The sequence below is a fragment of the Aureobasidium namibiae genome, assembly GCF_000721765.1.
Source record: "Aureobasidium namibiae CBS 147.97 unplaced genomic scaffold scaffold_24, whole genome shotgun sequence".
NCBI lineage: Eukaryota > Fungi > Ascomycota > Dothideomycetes > Dothideales > Saccotheciaceae > Aureobasidium > Aureobasidium namibiae.
This window is the reverse complement of record NW_013581185.1, coordinates 240826-256758: the sequence shown is the minus strand read 5'-3', so window position 1 is coordinate 256758 and position 15933 is coordinate 240826. Positions and strand designations below refer to the sequence as shown.

General features: G+C 49.6%; 8 protein-coding genes across 8 annotated transcripts; 7 read left to right on the top strand and 1 right to left on the bottom strand.

Moving 5' to 3' along the window:
• Positions 1-1006: 1006 nt before the first annotated feature.
• On the top strand, positions 1007-2206 carry M436DRAFT_76615 (uncharacterized protein; the record flags this gene model as incomplete). Its single annotated transcript, XM_013567644.1, has 1 exon — positions 1007-2206. The coding sequence occupies one exon, from the start codon at positions 1007-1009 to the stop codon at positions 2204-2206; it is 1200 nt and encodes a 399-aa protein (XP_013423098.1).
• Positions 2207-2616: 410 nt separating this feature from the next.
• Positions 2617-3258, top strand: M436DRAFT_12956 (uncharacterized protein; the record flags this gene model as incomplete). The annotated part of the gene is made up of 1 exon (XM_013567535.1): positions 2617-3258. A coding segment is annotated over one exon (642 nt), but the record flags the coding sequence as incomplete, so codon positions are not given.
• A 1597-nt stretch (positions 3259-4855) lies between these two features.
• Positions 4856-5461, bottom strand: M436DRAFT_27573 (kinase-like protein; the record flags this gene model as incomplete). The annotated part of the gene is made up of 1 exon (XM_013567543.1): positions 4856-5461. A coding segment is annotated over one exon (606 nt), but the record flags the coding sequence as incomplete, so codon positions are not given.
• A 556-nt stretch (positions 5462-6017) lies between these two features.
• Positions 6018-7643, top strand: M436DRAFT_57397 (uncharacterized protein; the record flags this gene model as incomplete). Its single annotated transcript, XM_013567549.1, has 1 exon — positions 6018-7643. One exon carries the CDS (start codon positions 6018-6020, stop codon positions 7641-7643), a length of 1626 nt encoding a protein of 541 aa, XP_013423003.1.
• A 1072-nt stretch (positions 7644-8715) lies between these two features.
• On the top strand, positions 8716-9556 carry M436DRAFT_67807 (uncharacterized protein; the record flags this gene model as incomplete). Its single annotated transcript, XM_013567609.1, has 2 exons — positions 8716-9180; positions 9284-9556. 2 exons carry the CDS (start codon positions 8716-8718, stop codon positions 9554-9556), a joined length of 738 nt encoding a protein of 245 aa, XP_013423063.1.
• Positions 9557-10633: 1077 nt separating this feature from the next.
• On the top strand, positions 10634-12210 carry M436DRAFT_67806 (uncharacterized protein; the record flags this gene model as incomplete). The annotated part of the gene is made up of 2 exons (XM_013567608.1): positions 10634-11900; positions 11954-12210. The coding sequence occupies 2 exons, from the start codon at positions 10634-10636 to the stop codon at positions 12208-12210; spliced, it is 1524 nt and encodes a 507-aa protein (XP_013423062.1).
• Positions 12211-12789: 579 nt separating this feature from the next.
• M436DRAFT_57564 (uncharacterized protein) lies at positions 12790-15027 on the top strand (the record flags this gene model as incomplete). Its single annotated transcript, XM_013567573.1, has 2 exons — positions 12790-13887; positions 14113-15027. 2 exons carry the CDS (start codon positions 12790-12792, stop codon positions 15025-15027), a joined length of 2013 nt encoding a protein of 670 aa, XP_013423027.1.
• Positions 15028-15469: 442 nt separating this feature from the next.
• On the top strand, positions 15470-15777 carry M436DRAFT_14005 (dnaJ-like protein subfamily B member 6-A-like protein; the record flags this gene model as incomplete). Its single annotated transcript, XM_013567537.1, has 2 exons — positions 15470-15575; positions 15644-15777. Coding segments are annotated over 2 exons (240 nt in total), but the record flags the coding sequence as incomplete, so codon positions are not given.
• Between the last annotated feature and the right edge of the window lie 156 nt (positions 15778-15933).

Sequence of the window (15933 nt, the reverse complement as noted above, 5' to 3'; positions counted from 1 at the left end):
TCGCTCTGACACCCGCAAGACTGACAATGATGATGAGTCCACCTCCAGACCCAATAAAAGAAGACACCACACTCCTCTCTTCTCTGACGATGAAGATGATCACATCTTTGTTACTAGCGCAGCTCCCACTCCCTCAAAGTACAACCTTCGTCGTAGACATTAGGTGAGTGCTTCCTTTTTACCTTAACCAACCGCTCCAACAACAGGCTGGCCCTGCAAAGCTCCATCTGGTAGGTCTTTTGCTATATGTGTTTGAGCTTCCGTAAGTGTGTGTGTTATGATAATGATATTACTTTTTGTTCAACAACTTGACTTTCCGTTCCAACTCCATTTGAATGACGTGACCGTTGACATATTACAGCTTTCCTTGCTAATCCACACTTGCTCGGCATCGATGATATGACCTTAAGATGACCTTCTTCCCGCAAACATTTCTTTGTTTGTCGCATAGCCGCCAATGCATCATTTGAGATATCAAAACTCATCGCCACGTGTGTCAAACCTGCCACGCGATCCGACAAAGGACAGTTCAAAACACAGACAAAGACACAAGCGAGCATCTTGGCAAATCAACTCGACATTACAAATTTAGAACAAAGACTCCACGTGCATCGAGCAAGCGGACTCCTTCATCAACAAAGACATTTCAGATACCAAGACAGGTCGGACAAAGAGATGGCCGAGGCAATCTTGCGACGACGTGTCTCGCTGACTGTCCGAGAGTATACTGAGCAATTGTCAAATCTTGTCTCGCTTCAAGTCAAATCTGCAACATTCATTGTTGGAATCATCAATGGCCGCGACTGAGTGTTTAAAGTATCTGGCTGCCCATGATGAGATGGAGTCATCGCTTTCGACATCGAATCGTCGACGCTTCAACCTCTTGTGCTTCTACTATCACATCTCTTCTTGTCACGGACTGGTTCCTTGACATAAGAATTCACATCACACACGAAGCAAACACATCTTTGAAGCCGGCCTTCTTCCTCACATAATCTCTGGAAAGATGCCTGCAAAGATCAACGTAACGGCTGTGCCATTTCGATCTTCCCGCCTTGCGGTTCCTCCATCACCATTTTCCCCAGCGGATCCCATCACACCCCCCACTCTCAAGCGAACATTTTCCGCCACTGCCAATGCAGACTTGATCGACCTTCTACCTCCTCCCAAACGGCAACCGATGAAATGGCTCTGGGCATGTCATCTCTGCCACCGCCAGTACAATTTATCTGTTACTCGTCGTTGTCTAGATGACGGCCATTACTTCTGCGCCGGCACCTCTGTGGTTCGCTCCCGCAAAGACGGCGTCAGAAGACTTCGTCGCCATAAAGCTTGTGCCTCTGAATTCGACTATGCAGGATGGAAGGACCGGGGTGTATGGAAGCGCAATCTTCTAACTCTTACTGAACAACAGAAGCGACAAAACTCACCTTGCGACAGTGTTTTCGATAGTGATGACACTGAAGATGAAGTTCTAGAGGAGACATCTTCTACGGCTTCTGTTGTTTCTCCCATTGCTGCTGGATTCACTGGCCACACTTCTTCCTGGAAAAATGCCAAACCTCTCAAACCAGTCAAAGATTGCTGGAATCGCTGCGACTATCCTTCCGAATGTCGCTGGGGCAAGCAATTTGGCGTTGATACGCCTTTACAAACTACCTTCCCCTCGTTGAATCGTGTATCTAGTACGCCCAACCCCAACGAGCCTTCGTGCATGGAAATCACAGATGTGGACATGACGGATGCTCCTGCCGAGCAGCCAAAGACGGAATTCAAAGACATTCTTACCGTCGAACAACAAGCCGTCGCCGAGACAATCGATGGAATTGACATTGACGTGCCCTCCACAGCAACACCTACTACTGCCCTAGCAGATCTGGCCAGCTTAGTCTCTCGAGCTCAGCATCGTCACTCTCGATCTGAGATCCCTACACCTATCTCACCTCTTGCTGTTAATACCACTCCATCGCGGCCTGCCATGGTAACGAGAAGTTCATCAAGAGAAAGTCTCAAAAGAGCTGTTGAGGGCGGTATCGGCGTTATTGCTGGGATAGTGGGAAGTTGGAGAAGTAGCTCTGCTCCTGCTGTCAGTAGGAAGAGAGAAGAAGGTGTGGGGGTAGAGGTGGAGGATATTGCCATGGAGGACGTGGACGTGCGAGATGGTGAACAGGAAAGGGGAAGAGGGAGAAGGAGAAGTCTTGGGTAGAATGACGTAGAGCAATTATAAACTTGTATAGCATAGAGTCATATCAACAGGACTAGCCTTGATGAGTTGCAACAATTTACTGTGTTCGAGCTCCCAAACCTTCTGTTCAAGTTCCTATCTATGCCGTGCTTTTGTTTGTTCGGCGCTGAATCCTGGTCAACCTTAAAGAACACTCGAAACAGGTTTGGCTGGCTACGCGGTGCAATGACGTTCACCCGGAGTATTCCCCGCCTCTTGACCACGAACCTCTACCTACCACAATTCACATGCACAACAATCTATCAACCTAAATCTCAGAGCTGCTTCTTATCGTATCACCCAAACAGAAATACAACCACTATCAGTCCAACATGGTGTTCGGCGTAATAATGGGCCTAGGCATCGCGCTGCCAGTCACCGCCGCAACAGGCGTCGGCGTCGTGACAGGCGTAGCCCAAGGCGTTTCCCACCAACAAAAAGAAAACGAAAAAGCCGCCAACGCAAACCCGGAATCACGGACGACAAAATTTTACATCGATGTGGTGATAGAGGATGAAGGATCACGGTCACGAGGACGAGGAGAAGTCCTTCACGACAGCATCGTCGTTGTCCGCGACGACAAACTCTGGATCGAAGCCAAGAATCGGGCGACGGGGTTGCCCAGACGCGAGGACTCGCATCCCTTTACGGGGTTCTATCTCATGTACCCGGATGAGGATCGTTCTCCGGCTGAACGGGGTCTGGTGACGACCATTCAGAAAGATCCACCCATGCTCAATTGGATCTACGTGGACAATGACACTTTTGAGCTCAAGTATGCCAACCGCACGGGCAGTATTGCACATAAAGTTGGGCCTTACGACTGGACGGACGAGTTCAATGATTCGAGTATCACGCTGGATGATTTTGAGGGCTTCTTGGCTGTGGAAGAGGAAATGTATAGAAATGAGCAAGGGCATCCGAGATGGGCGTTGTATTACGACAAGAACGATGATGGTTTGAAAGGTCGTAAGAAGGGTAGAAGGACCATGGAAGTCAGTCTGAAGAGGAGGATGGTGGAAAATCAGGAGAAGAATCAATGGGGTGTGGGGAGAGAAGGCAATATCGGCGTGACCGGTTTCAAGGCCACGAGGGAGGTGTAACAAAAACACATCGGATAAACCACTGATGGCTTCTGTCTCTTGAGCCTGCCGGATCCGGAGAACACAAGTCGACAAACAGCGAGATCGGGAATACACTGCTCACATAACGGCGATCAAGCTTTCGTCGAAGATCACGATAAGCATGGTCTGAAAATTCCCCCAGCGAAGGTGCCTTGGATTCGGCATCTTAGCATTCAAAAGCATACCAAAAACGACATTGCTCATCTAAAATTCTAGAATCACGACAGCACACAAGATGTAGGCATGAAGTTACATGATACACAAGCAAGACAGAAAAAAGAAATATGAATAGGTCGTGTCTATCAAAGCTTCAGCCCGGAAAGATAAACCTCAACAACCTCATGCCGGCTGCAGAAATGTTCGAAACCAAAGTCATTCTCAATCCAACACATCATGTGTCCACACCAATTCTCATCGGTGGATTCGCCCCATGCACCTGGGATTTTGAGTACGGGTTCGTCCTCGGGCCATGCGCCGGGGACTTCGCATTCGGCGAGTGTTCTTGTTTTCTTGGGGAAGGTGAGGCCGAAGGTGAGGCCGAAGAGGGTGATTGTTTGGGTTGTATGTTGAGTCATCGTGTTTGAGGGTTGGGGGAATGATCAGGGACCGGCCTGTTGAGAGACTGAAAGACTGTATGGAAGTAAGCAAGAAATAGGTGGAAAGCTGTAAGAGTTTCAGCAAGAAGGCAGATATCGCAGTATAAATGGGAGAATGACTTTGAGGCTAGCATCTAGGAACAAAGGCTACAAAGCATGTCAACTTGTGCAAAAGATACAACGGACAAAGGTGTATTGCCATAACAAAGCAGATGTCAAGAAGAGGACATTGATCTCGACGCAGACAAAGAAAATGTACTTCAAGGGAGTGGTGCCAGATTTGATTTGAGAACATAGCAATTAAATCTACAAAGGAGTGCGCGACTCAAATCATGGAAGGGTAGATTTTCAAGGAGAAAAAATCATGTATTAGGATCATCATATGAGAACAGAAAACTTACAATGAGTTATGTCGTGATCATAAGACCTACCGTAAGATTTATTACAGCCAGGACCAGCCTGACTGCTTGACTTACCAAAGAAATTTACTCAGCAGGAGCCCAATTAGTGTGGGGTTCGGTCATCGCAAAAGTAAGAAGAGGACGTTGAATGCTCTCAGCTTTGCAGTGTGCGAACCAAGCCTTGTAGTAGTTGATCTGTCTGTCAGCATCATCGAACATAGAAACACTCAAACTTGGTAGAGTAATACGAGTAGAGGGGTTGAAGTCGAGAGCACGAACAGTCCAGTATTCAAGCAGGGGAGAGTATTTTTCGCGAGGAAGTGGGTTTCCGGAGTTGTATGTCAAGTCCTGAGCCTCAGTGTGAGACAAAGAGCCGAGAGCAAATTTGTGGGTGTCCGTGTTAACGAGGCGCTGAACTCGAGGAGCAGCTTTGCGGTAGTAATCAGTAGCCTTTTCGATGGGAACGTTAGTAGGACGATCAACCTTTGTAGCAGAACCAGTAGCCAAGAAATGAATGACAGCTCCAATGGCCCAGACATCTGCTTTTCTGCCAGCGATAGGGGCCTCGGGAGGCTGCCACTTAGGAGTGCCGTCAGGAGTCTCGTGGTCAGCAGTCGTCTCACAAGAAATGCCGAAGTCAATCACCTTGAGGGTAGGAAATAGAGCTGGGTTACCAAATTCAACAGGGTCGATCATAATATTCTCAGGCTTGATGTCGCGGTGTGAGATACCCCCATTCTCATGGAGGAAGCTGAGCCCAGAGACCAACTGCTTGTAGGCGTCGAAAATGAAAGCTTCAGGGACTTTGACATTCATCTTGTCGAAGGACCTTTTGAGGGTGTTGAGGTCACCAGGGAGATAGGGCATCATGATGCGGCTTGTGGGGCACTCTCCAGGAGCAGCCGGGGTTTGCCAGATTTGGAGGTAGGGGAGGATGTTGGGATGACTTCCGAGCTTCTGAATCTTGTTAAGAATAACGATCTCGGGGACAGTACTGAGGTCTGTGTTGGGCAGCAGTCTCAAACGTTTGACGACAACAAGCTTACCTGTGACTTTGATTCTGGCAAGGCTGATATCACCTTGACCGCCTTGACCAAGACTTCTCTCGTGCGCGTAGTAACTGTTGAATGTGTCATCATAAATATGAGAGATGATCCCGAGGTGTTGTGGCTCGGAGGTTTGCGACATGCTGACACTGTGTTTATTTTTAATGTGGTTAGTAAGATTTCGTTTCTGTTCTGAGGAGAGAAGTCGAGGGAGGAGAGGACGGGTCAATGATTAAGACTTGCTCAACGGGGACAAGAGAACAAAGCACTCCTTGTCCCATTGTTGGGTGATTTTTGTCCTTCACAAAGGCGACAAAGGCTTGTCCTCTCGCACAAAGCCATTATGAATATTACTCAAAGGCAGGATGCGGATAACAACAGAGCGTGACAGGCGTCCGTGGGCTCAAAGGCTGCGATATAGGCGGGAGGAATTGCATTGTGTCGATGTTGGTGGCGACTGTGGACATTTCTCTTTGTCAATCACACCCTAATGAGCGACTCTCTTTGTATCCTTTGTTGTGTTGTGATTCCATACAAATAGTACTATCTCATAGTCGCCCCTCGGGGGTAGATCCCTCTCTCTTCTTTCCCTTCCAGAACCATACAACAAATCAGAACCTCAAACAATGACTCCAATTCCCAGATTCCACCCAACCAAAACTTCGGGTCAAGCCCCAACCACAGCCAAACAAGATTTAATTCCTCCTCCCAGAGAACTAAAAACACTGACGATAGGCTGCAAAATCGGCTTCATCCTTGTCTATCCACGCTATCACCTTGCCAATTGGGATATCGAAGAGACAGCGAAGACTATCGTTCGTAACGCCCTCGCAAGCACTTCCTTCATAGGCGATGTTTGTAATATATGTGAAGCCGACCATGAGTACACACTCCCCGTGTCACTCAAACATCTAGACGAAAACCACGCGGACAGAAACAAATACTGGAAGGTCGACATCAACCCAGATGCACATCTCCACGACGAGGAATTCATGGCTCTCTCTGACAGATATTTCGTCGTTGGCATTCAGATCATCAGTCGCGTCTTCAGGTTTTACAATAAGACCTACTGTCCTGGAGACAAGTTTGCTAGCCCCATCGACGGAGACTGGCTCTATCACGATCATCACGGACGTCGTGCTCAATGCCACTGGAATACGGAGGTCAGAGCAGTAGACCAAGCTTTGAAGACACTGAGCGTCAAGCCAAATTACAGAGTCTTGACTAACGAATTTACAGACTTCAAGGTCCATGTCGGAAACAACCATCGAGGCGTCCATATGGATATTGCTAGAAGTTTGATGGCCATCTTTACCGCCTTCGAGAGACAATTCGATGCAATCAACACGACACCAAGAATTGGCGGCGGTGTCAGAGGTCAGCCGGCCCCGGTGGCTATTAGACCCAAATTCGGCTATCAATACGCCTCTGACGACTTTGATACAATCCAAGAAGAAGCCGGAGAAGTATGCAAGCCCATGTCCAGTGTCAATATGTCATACCTCAAGATCTCAGGCATGGATTGCGGCTACGATATCGTGACTTTCTTACGCATCTTTCTCAAAGGCAATCTCGATAGAGTCGGGCTTCAGAAATTCCTTGAAAACGACTTGATCTCTCACCGTAATACGCTTCTGGACGTCTCGCGAGTTTGGGACGACAAATTGATTGCATACAATCCCAGCTATGTGACTGATTACTGCATGAAGACACCCACAGTAGCGTCTCGGTCGCATGCCGGCACTCTCGATTCCAACGACCAAATAGCTTGGATGGATCTCTGTTGCCTTCTCGTCGAGTATTGTTACATGGAGGACCTTCGCGAAGTCGAGAGCTGGACAAGGACACATTGGTCCGATCCTCACAACAGATACACCATCCTCGACGTTCTCGAACATGTCGATGGTTACAACTGGGACACCTTTGCTCACTACGAGAAAATCGCTGTACCTTTTGCAGATCCTGAGTCTAGAATCGAGCAACCGTATATCCCACATATCACCGCCGAATCAGCAGCAGAAAAGCTTCACAGTGATCATCTGAAATCGACTGGTGTACCTACAGATATATTGGTCAGAAATGCAGACTACAAAAGGGCCCAGCATGTGAGAGAGAAGATCAAGCATAAGTTTGATATGGGATTGTACGGTAAGTTCCCGGAGGAGACTGTACTGGCCTTCATTAGAGATCATCACGACAAGAAGGCCGTGTTGAAGAAGGGTTGGCAAGATCTTGTTCTTCGTACGGATTGAACCACGATAGAGTTGCGAGTGGACATGGAATATACGTGCTGAATAAATCGAGTACTCTTGTGGGTTGGAATAGCATTAAATCCGCTTCTCGTTGCTTCCTCTCCCCCAGCTAAGATAATACACTGACAGCATCGTGAATATATCAAAGTAAGCTCAATATTCATCATGCGTCTTCATTCTCACTTCGTCAACTTTGCTCAAGCTTAACGTGACTCAAAAGGTATAACACATGCCTCTTGAAAACCCCTTACCCTCTCCCTATCAACTCTTCTTGCGCCTCGTTCTCCACTTTGTAAGAGTCACGTTCAAGCACAACTTGCCATCCACACCATAAGACCAGACTGAATACCTTAATCTCAATTCTCGTCATCCATAATGGCCTTCACGATACTGACTGCTCCGTCACAGTCATCATCATCCCATGGCTTGAGACCGTTGATACGCATGAGGTTGCCTGAATGAGCGTAGTGAGTCTTGAGGAAGTCGAGTTGGTCGGAAGGAACCTTGTAGTCGGCGACATGAGAGGTGGGATCTTCCTCTATTTCCGCTTGGAAGTCGTCGCTCTGCAACTTTTGCACTCAAGGCTATGTAGCACGTGAACCATGCACGATTAGCGGCCACATGAACATTTGAAGTAGATGAGAGAACCTATTCCACATTGTAAGCAGCGCCTTGCGGTGGCATGACGACGGAGATGGTTGGCAACAACGACAAGAGAATTGAGTGGTAATACCGATGGAGGAAGTGATTGGAGACAAGGAAGAGTTCGGTGAAGTGACTATAATCTGATGAATCCCAAAGGGGAAAGAGCAAACAGCCGAGTACCTCCCGCCAAGACACGAACAACAGACGCAGTCGTTCTGCGAAAGACCGAACCACGTGGGCATCCCAGTATGACGCATCGGCCAGCTTGTTGTGATCGTTCCTTCCCTCAAAGCCACTGGATACAGGTGAGTCACGATGGCGTGAGCAAGAATGAGCTGTTAATGAGCTATAACAAAGACATGATTCCAGGTTCAAACCTCTTCGAGCATTCTTCTTCTCTCTACATCCACAGTATCCCACGTCCACCATGTTCTCCCAGTCCTTGCTTCTGCTCTTCATCGTCTCGAGATGCTCTGCCCAGATCGACTACTCTGGACAAGACGCTCTTACGACTGGTACTATCAGCTCCACCGAGCTATTGACCAATTTGGAGACAAGCTTTCGTACTGCGACCAAGGTCACTACCTCGAGCCATTCGGTCGTTGAGACTGATGCATCCACCATGACAACCGACGTTTCGCAAACGCACACCGAAATCAATACCTACTCTAGCATACCCACAGAGTTTGTGACTCGTACCTCGACCTCGACTTCTACCATCGACGTGACGGAACAACCTGCACCTACAACTCCTGCTCCCAGAACAAGGACAATAGACGTGTGGGTCGGACCTCCAGCACCGACTTGCTGCAGTTGGCCGCCGGGTACCGGTCCATACACCAGACTGGGCAGCGAGTATGCTGTTGATACCACTTGTCTTCATCCAAGATTCGTAAGTTGCTTCCTGGCTTCCCACGTCACACAGGCCCGCACACAGGAAGAGGCAGAGATTCAGTGTCTCGTTCATTGTACCGTGTACTGATGCAGTCAAACAGAGACCAGCCTTTGCTCGCTTCATCGACCAAGGAATGAGCAGCACCCAGTTCTGCGCTCAGTCTGTTGATAAGCTCCGTGACTTCTTCCAAGGAAGAGTGTTCAACATGGCGTGTAACGCAGGCGAGGACCCAGAGGGCAACACAAAAGAGTTTGAGGAGCACAAAGAAGAGTACATTAGCTGTTTCGAAGGGTTCCTGGAGACTCTGTGTGGGTTCCACATCATCACGAATACGGGGAAAAGAATCGATTCGATTTGTGGCAAGGACTGGTGATTCAGGTTTACAATAGCTCCTCCCTATGTGCAGATTTTTAGCACACCGACAACCTTGGAAATTTAAGATCCCTCTTGTGAAATTGAAAGCATCCACATAAAGTCCACGAGAGTGTCATGATATTAAGTGCTCTTAGTGGCTGTCGCTATCCTCTTGAAAGTATTGTGCATTGTGATCGCTTCAACTCGGCCTTATCGTTGATATGAGAGCAGTTGGTTGTGCCAGAATTTAGCTAATGGGGGCGGATGGAGAGTATCTAAATGAACGAAAGTGTGGCTGATAGTTTGAGACGACCTTTCTCGTGGATGGCGCTCAGCTCTGGAAAGTATTGTGCATTCCCATAGCTGGTCGCAGGAGCCGTACACAGTTCATGCCGAGAAATTTCATCGTTACAATTGTGATGAATCCCAATATCGTCGACACGCTCTTGAAAAATATCATGCATTGTTACAGCAAAGTGGCAGGCTGGAGTAATTAGCATGTGGAGGAGATGGAAAAAAGACGGAGCTCGATCCGGCAAAATGCCAAGACAGCAAGCGTCATTGATGAAGTCGTTCGTAACTCCAACAACAACCAAGACAATCGACTCGTCGTTCTGATTGCCCGCGACTGCGTCTGCACCTGCTTGAACAAACACGCAAAGGCGTGGTGAGAATGACAAGCGACCGACTGTGCCAGAGGTAGAAGCTTAGATGGCATGCTGCAGCCCGATCGTTGTCGCAGAGGCAGGAGCGCCCTGAGCAAGAGTGGCCGACGACAAGACAGCCACGACATGGCAGCTGCCCTCGTTGGAGCAGAGAACCAACTGGCAGCTGCAGCTTCGGTCTCAGGGCGATTGTTTGGTGTTGTTCCGTTCGGAATGTAGCTGAGGCACGCACCCTCGGACTGAGGAATGCAGCCTCATTTCGCGCCTTGTTCAGGTAGGCCATTGTTTTTCGCTCAAGAGTCGACAGTCAGACCTTCTGCCTCCCTTCGCCATCTCTAAGACCGTTGCAGACGCGTCGGCACTGTCTCGTCTCGTGCTGAGTTCAGACTGACTTTCACTCACACTCAGATCCAGTCAAAAGCACGTCAACCATGGCGCCGCCTAAGAAGTCCACTTTCGGCGCCTACGCTTCGGGCACCGATACCGAGACGGAAGCACCAGCAACCATGAATCCAAAGACGTCGCCCAACAAGACCAAGAATCAGGATTGGCACGACAAACATGGCCCTGCCACCAAGTTGGGCTCCTCGGCCAGACCCTCTGCCTCGACCAAGCAGCCCGAAAGTGCAGAAGCCATCCAGAATGTACGCGCCACACGTTCATCTTCGAGACAGCCACGCGCTGCTCCGCCGTCTAAAGAAGCTCCCCCCTTGCCCACTTCGCCCGCCAGAAAGCCGCACTCCCCTTCCAAACCCACGCGCTCTCCCACCAAACCCGTCCAGTCGCCAACCAAACTCTCCAGCTCTCCAGTCCGTTCCCGAAGTCGCCCCCAAGCATCAGCTTCTCCCACAAAGTCAGCTGCTCCCGACAAGCCAGCTTCTCCCAAGAAAGCTGCTGCAACCGAAAAGCCAAAGACCAAAACTCCTCGAGCCCGCACCGTCTCGCCAGCTAAGCGTCGTCTGATCATCGCAGATTCTCCCCCTCCAGAACACATGTTGGACCCCTTCCCTCCAGCACCTCCACCCATGACCGTCACCGACAAGCCTGCTGTTCTGAACCGCTACGGTCAAAAGGTGGTAGCCCCTGTCGACGTCAGGCAAAGAATGCGCCAGATGATCAACTTCTTGTCCGACGAAGGCGTCGAGAACCTGGTCGACTTTGAGGAGAAATTGGGCAGGATCAAGACCTGGCTGGACATAAACCACCCCCACATGGACGGCATCACTCCTGACCACGAGGAAGACCCCGAGAACCTCTGCGCCAGGGTCCGCTACATGATTTGGATCCATGAGAACCGCATTGCCGAGGGCGCCGAACAATGGTTCACCCGCGACCAGTTCCCCGACAGCACTTCGATGATCAAGCCCATCAAGCCCAACAAGGATGACCAGTGGCGTCTGTACCCGGATGGCACCACTCTCGGCAGACCCCAAGACCCCAAGAATCAAGTCATGCAGGCTCAAGACAAGGAAATCGCGGCCAAGAATCGCGCTGACAAGGCCGCCGCCGCTGCCAAAGCCGCCGAGCTCGCCAAAGCCAGTCCAAAGAAGCCTGCGGCTGCCGCTGCTCGTCTCAACCTGCCCGAGTTACCCCATCCAGAAGTCTGGCATCGTAAGGAGGCTGCCCGCTTCCCCTACGGCGAGACTCCTCACATGGAGCAAGTCATGAGCAGACAGATAACAGCTGATTTGGCCCGTGGTAAGTGAAAACATCTCGTCTTTATCAAAACATCTACTGAGTCGTTACTACAGGCAGAGAAGCAAGGGACGCTCTCCAAGGTGGCTCTTTCTACACTCTCAAGAAAGTCCTTGGTGGCATGAAGAAATACCTATACCCCGAACAGATTGTCCCGTCCCATGACCCCTGGAAACTGCCCGAGATCTCGGAAGAGGATCTCATGGTAGCCGATCAGATATTCAACGTGATCCACAAGAACGAGACTACTGGTGGAAAGAGAAGGGCCAACCCAAGTCGAAGCAGGTCACCTGCAAAGCGTGCCAGAACATGAGATATCGCTTACAACCGGAGGATAAAGTGTGCAGTCGCTTTGCCCTGATTTTCCTGCCAGTTCTTGCATCTCTGATGATTTCATGATATTTGTTTCTGTTTTCCGCAAACTCTGAGCCATTTGCATCACAACGCATCTTCACTTTTTGGTCTGGTCAGATGGTGTGGCGGGGTGTGTTGGGTCGTTCTCACTACACGTGCGTTAACGATTCTCGTCTGTAATCTCTCACAGTCCAGACCACGGATATTTGTTCTAAGACAATTGACATCTTTTTCATGGTTTCCGATACAACAATGCTATGTGAGTCTTGAAACATGTCCAAGGGTGTCTACCAAGAGTGTTGGCGATATGTGTGCAGACAAAAAAATCCGAAAGTGAATGAAGAGTGTCGAATTTCCATTTCCGGTCATGAATGCAATTGAACCATCTTCAACCTTGACTCACTTTTCATTGTCAAACAGTCCAAAGGCGGCGGTAGTGATTCTTTGTTACAACTCCTTCGCCATGGTATTTAGAACCATCTCTTCACGGCGCCTCGTCAGAAACAAACACCAAACACCAAACACCAAACACCACATCATGGACGCGCATTCTAGCGAGCCCTCACCTCTGCCCTTCAACGACCCATCAGCACCTCTCGCCGCAAAAGTCAAAGAACTCAAAGCCAAACTCGAAGAAGTGAACAAAAACTTCAGCTACTACGAAACTTCGAACGAGAAGCTCGAAAAAAAGGTCGAAGAGCAGCAGCTCGACATCAAGGCGAAGAATTTCGAGCTCCTCAGACTCAGAGACCGTGTCCGCAACCACGAAAAAGAACACGAAGAAACACAATTGGAAAACGTCAAGCTACGCCGCCAATCCTCGACCTTTGAGAAGATTGTCGAAGCAAGAGACAAGGAAATCAAAGGTATCGCCAACCTCGAACTCACCATCGAAGACCGCGAAGCCGAAGTCCGCCAATTCACCGCCGATCTCACGACAACAAAAGCCGAGCGCGATGACCAAATCACCGAAGTCAAGGGTTTGGAGGGGGATATAGCGATACTTCAACAAGAGCTGGAAACCAAAGATCGAGAGATCGAGAGTTTGCTCGAAAGACTGGATATCGTGGCTCGCCATATCACCGTCACCAAAGACCTTGCTGCCGAGGAGCTGGACGATGTGCTTTTTGAGTTTATGGACAAGTGGACGGCCACACGAGACGACGATGGACCTCGACGCCCCGAAAAGCCCAAGCGTGCATCCATCGGTGGTATCAACCTTGCTGATGAGTTCGAGGCTTTGAGTGATGATGAGTTCTGGTCTGAAGATGGAGGAGATGCCTCTGACGCAGCCAGTATTCGCAGTCATGCTTCTGAACAAACACCAAAGAAGACCAAGCCCACGCTTGGCTTGTCTGGAGTCAAGTCTATCGCTATTCATCCTTCCATCAAGGCCACTCCTAACAACATCAGCGGTAGCAATCAAACTTCTCCCATCCCTTCGCCCAAAAAGCCAGAGACTACAAGTACCCAGATGCAGACAAGTTCTATCGCATCGCCCAAGAAGAAGAGCTTGTCTCAGATCGTTAGCCATGAAGTGCAAACAAGTCCCATCGCTGCTTTGATTCAGAAGTTCACTTTCTCGGATGTCAGGAGCGGTGTCAACACAAGTCCTGTTGCTGCTTCACCGAAAACTGTTGCTCCTCGGACTTTTGGTGAGATTATAAGCAGTGGGGTTCAAACGAGTACTATCGCTGCTTCTGTTGAGGCAAAGAAGGCTTTCGAGGAAGTTATGAGCGGTGGAGTTGAGACGAGCCTAGTTGCCCCCGAGGCAAACACTTCAACTCCCAAACCTTTGTCGGAGATCATCACAAGTGGAGTTCAGACGAGCCCCGTCGCTCCCTCTGCAAAGAGAACAGAGTCTTTCTCGGAAATCATCAGCAGTGGTGTTCAGACGAGTCCTATTTCTCCCTCTGCAAAGAAAGCAGAAACGCTATCTGAGATGATCATCAGTGGACTCCAAACAAGTCCCATCGCTGCTTCGTCGAACAAGCCTACCTCGCCTCGCAAGACCTTTGCTGAGGTATTGAGTAGCGGGGTCCAGACAAGTCCAATAGCTCCATTTAAGAAGAATGCAGCTTCCGACACCACGAATGCTGGAACTCAAACTAGCCCGCCGGTCAAATCGCCGTCTGGCGCACCACTCCCAGCAAATTTGACAGCGACTTCATCCGGTACCTCACACTCGTCAAATCCAGCTGTCAAATCTCCTACCTCAACCAAGTCACCCAAATCTCCTCTCTCAAACGAAATCACCTCGGACCAAATCGCCCTCGACAAGACTCGCCCCCCTCAGCATGGAAAGCTGCCCAGAATCAACACCCTGAACATCAAACGCCCTCGCGTACCCGCAAAAGACATGTCGCCTCGCACCCTCCAACACTTCAAATCCATCACCAACCCCGACCCGAGCAGTCCTCTCACACCCCCTCCAGGTACGAAAGTGCACGTCTTTGATCTGCTCTCCAATACAGCTACACCCATTGCCAAAAGTTTCGTTGCCACTGCACTCGCAAACTGGCAGATTATCCTCTGCTGTTTCTTCACTGTTTTCGCTGGTTCGTATCTTGGTAGCGCCACGGCGAATACAGCGGCGGAATGGAGTTGGGCGAACGCTAATGGATACGCGCCCGAGGGAAAGTATGTTTATGTGGGCAAGAGGGTGCCGGGCCATGTGCTGGTGATGTTTTGGGGTGTGATTGCTTGGTGCTGGAATCTGGTGTTTGGGAGTTGGTTCGTTGGTGCTGGGGCGCGGCAACCGCTTTCTCCTGGTTGAGAATGTGGTGACTCGTAGGCGAGGGGAGGACCAATAAAGAGGAGGAAAACGATATGGTGGAAGACAAAGCGGTTGACAATTTCACTGTATCTAGATTGTGCTTATTGACTTTTGATCGTTATTGCTCCAAGTTCTTGTATTTATCATCTGCTTTCCCGCCGTTTGCCCAGCTGAACTCCATTCTAAGTCTAGTTTTCATGCATGGATCAAACTACCATTATCTAACCTCTGATCGACAGAGCGCTTTCACAGAGCCAGAGAAGACTATTGTTATATCGAAGCTTTTAGCTTCGGGTACCACTCTTTTCGAATAAAACGCCAGTGATTGCCAGATCCGGTCTGGAATGTCCTTTGTGGTTTGATACTCTTTGTTCAACTTCCACAGCCCTATCATCGCTTGTACAACCCCTGGCGAACCTCGAATCTCCTCCACCACCAGACCATGGTCGCAGAAACAAAGTTCTACAAAATCCTAGACGTCAACCCCGACGCTTCCCCAGCTCAGCTCAAGGCCGCATACCGCAGGCTCGCTCTCAAGTTCCATCCCGGTTTGTAGTCACGACCATGTTGCTATTAGCTGTGGGGAACCCGGCTGACTTTTGTGTTCTCCTTCTAGACAAAAACTCTTCATCACCAGAAGCCGCCGCCGAAAAATTCAAAGAATTGAAGTACGCATACGAGGTCCTGTCGGACCCCCAAAAGGGCAAATACTACAATATCCTCGGCGAAGACGGCATCAAGCAAGGAGGCGCGTAGGCCGAAAGTGTCTTCTCGCAGTCTTTTCGACAGGGAAGACTTTTGGGACGAACTCAAAGACATGAGCATTGAGGACCTTGTTATCCGCATGTTGCGCGATATTGTTAGACGCCTTGGTGTCTTTGCTTATCGCTGGTGGCGGCGCTTGCT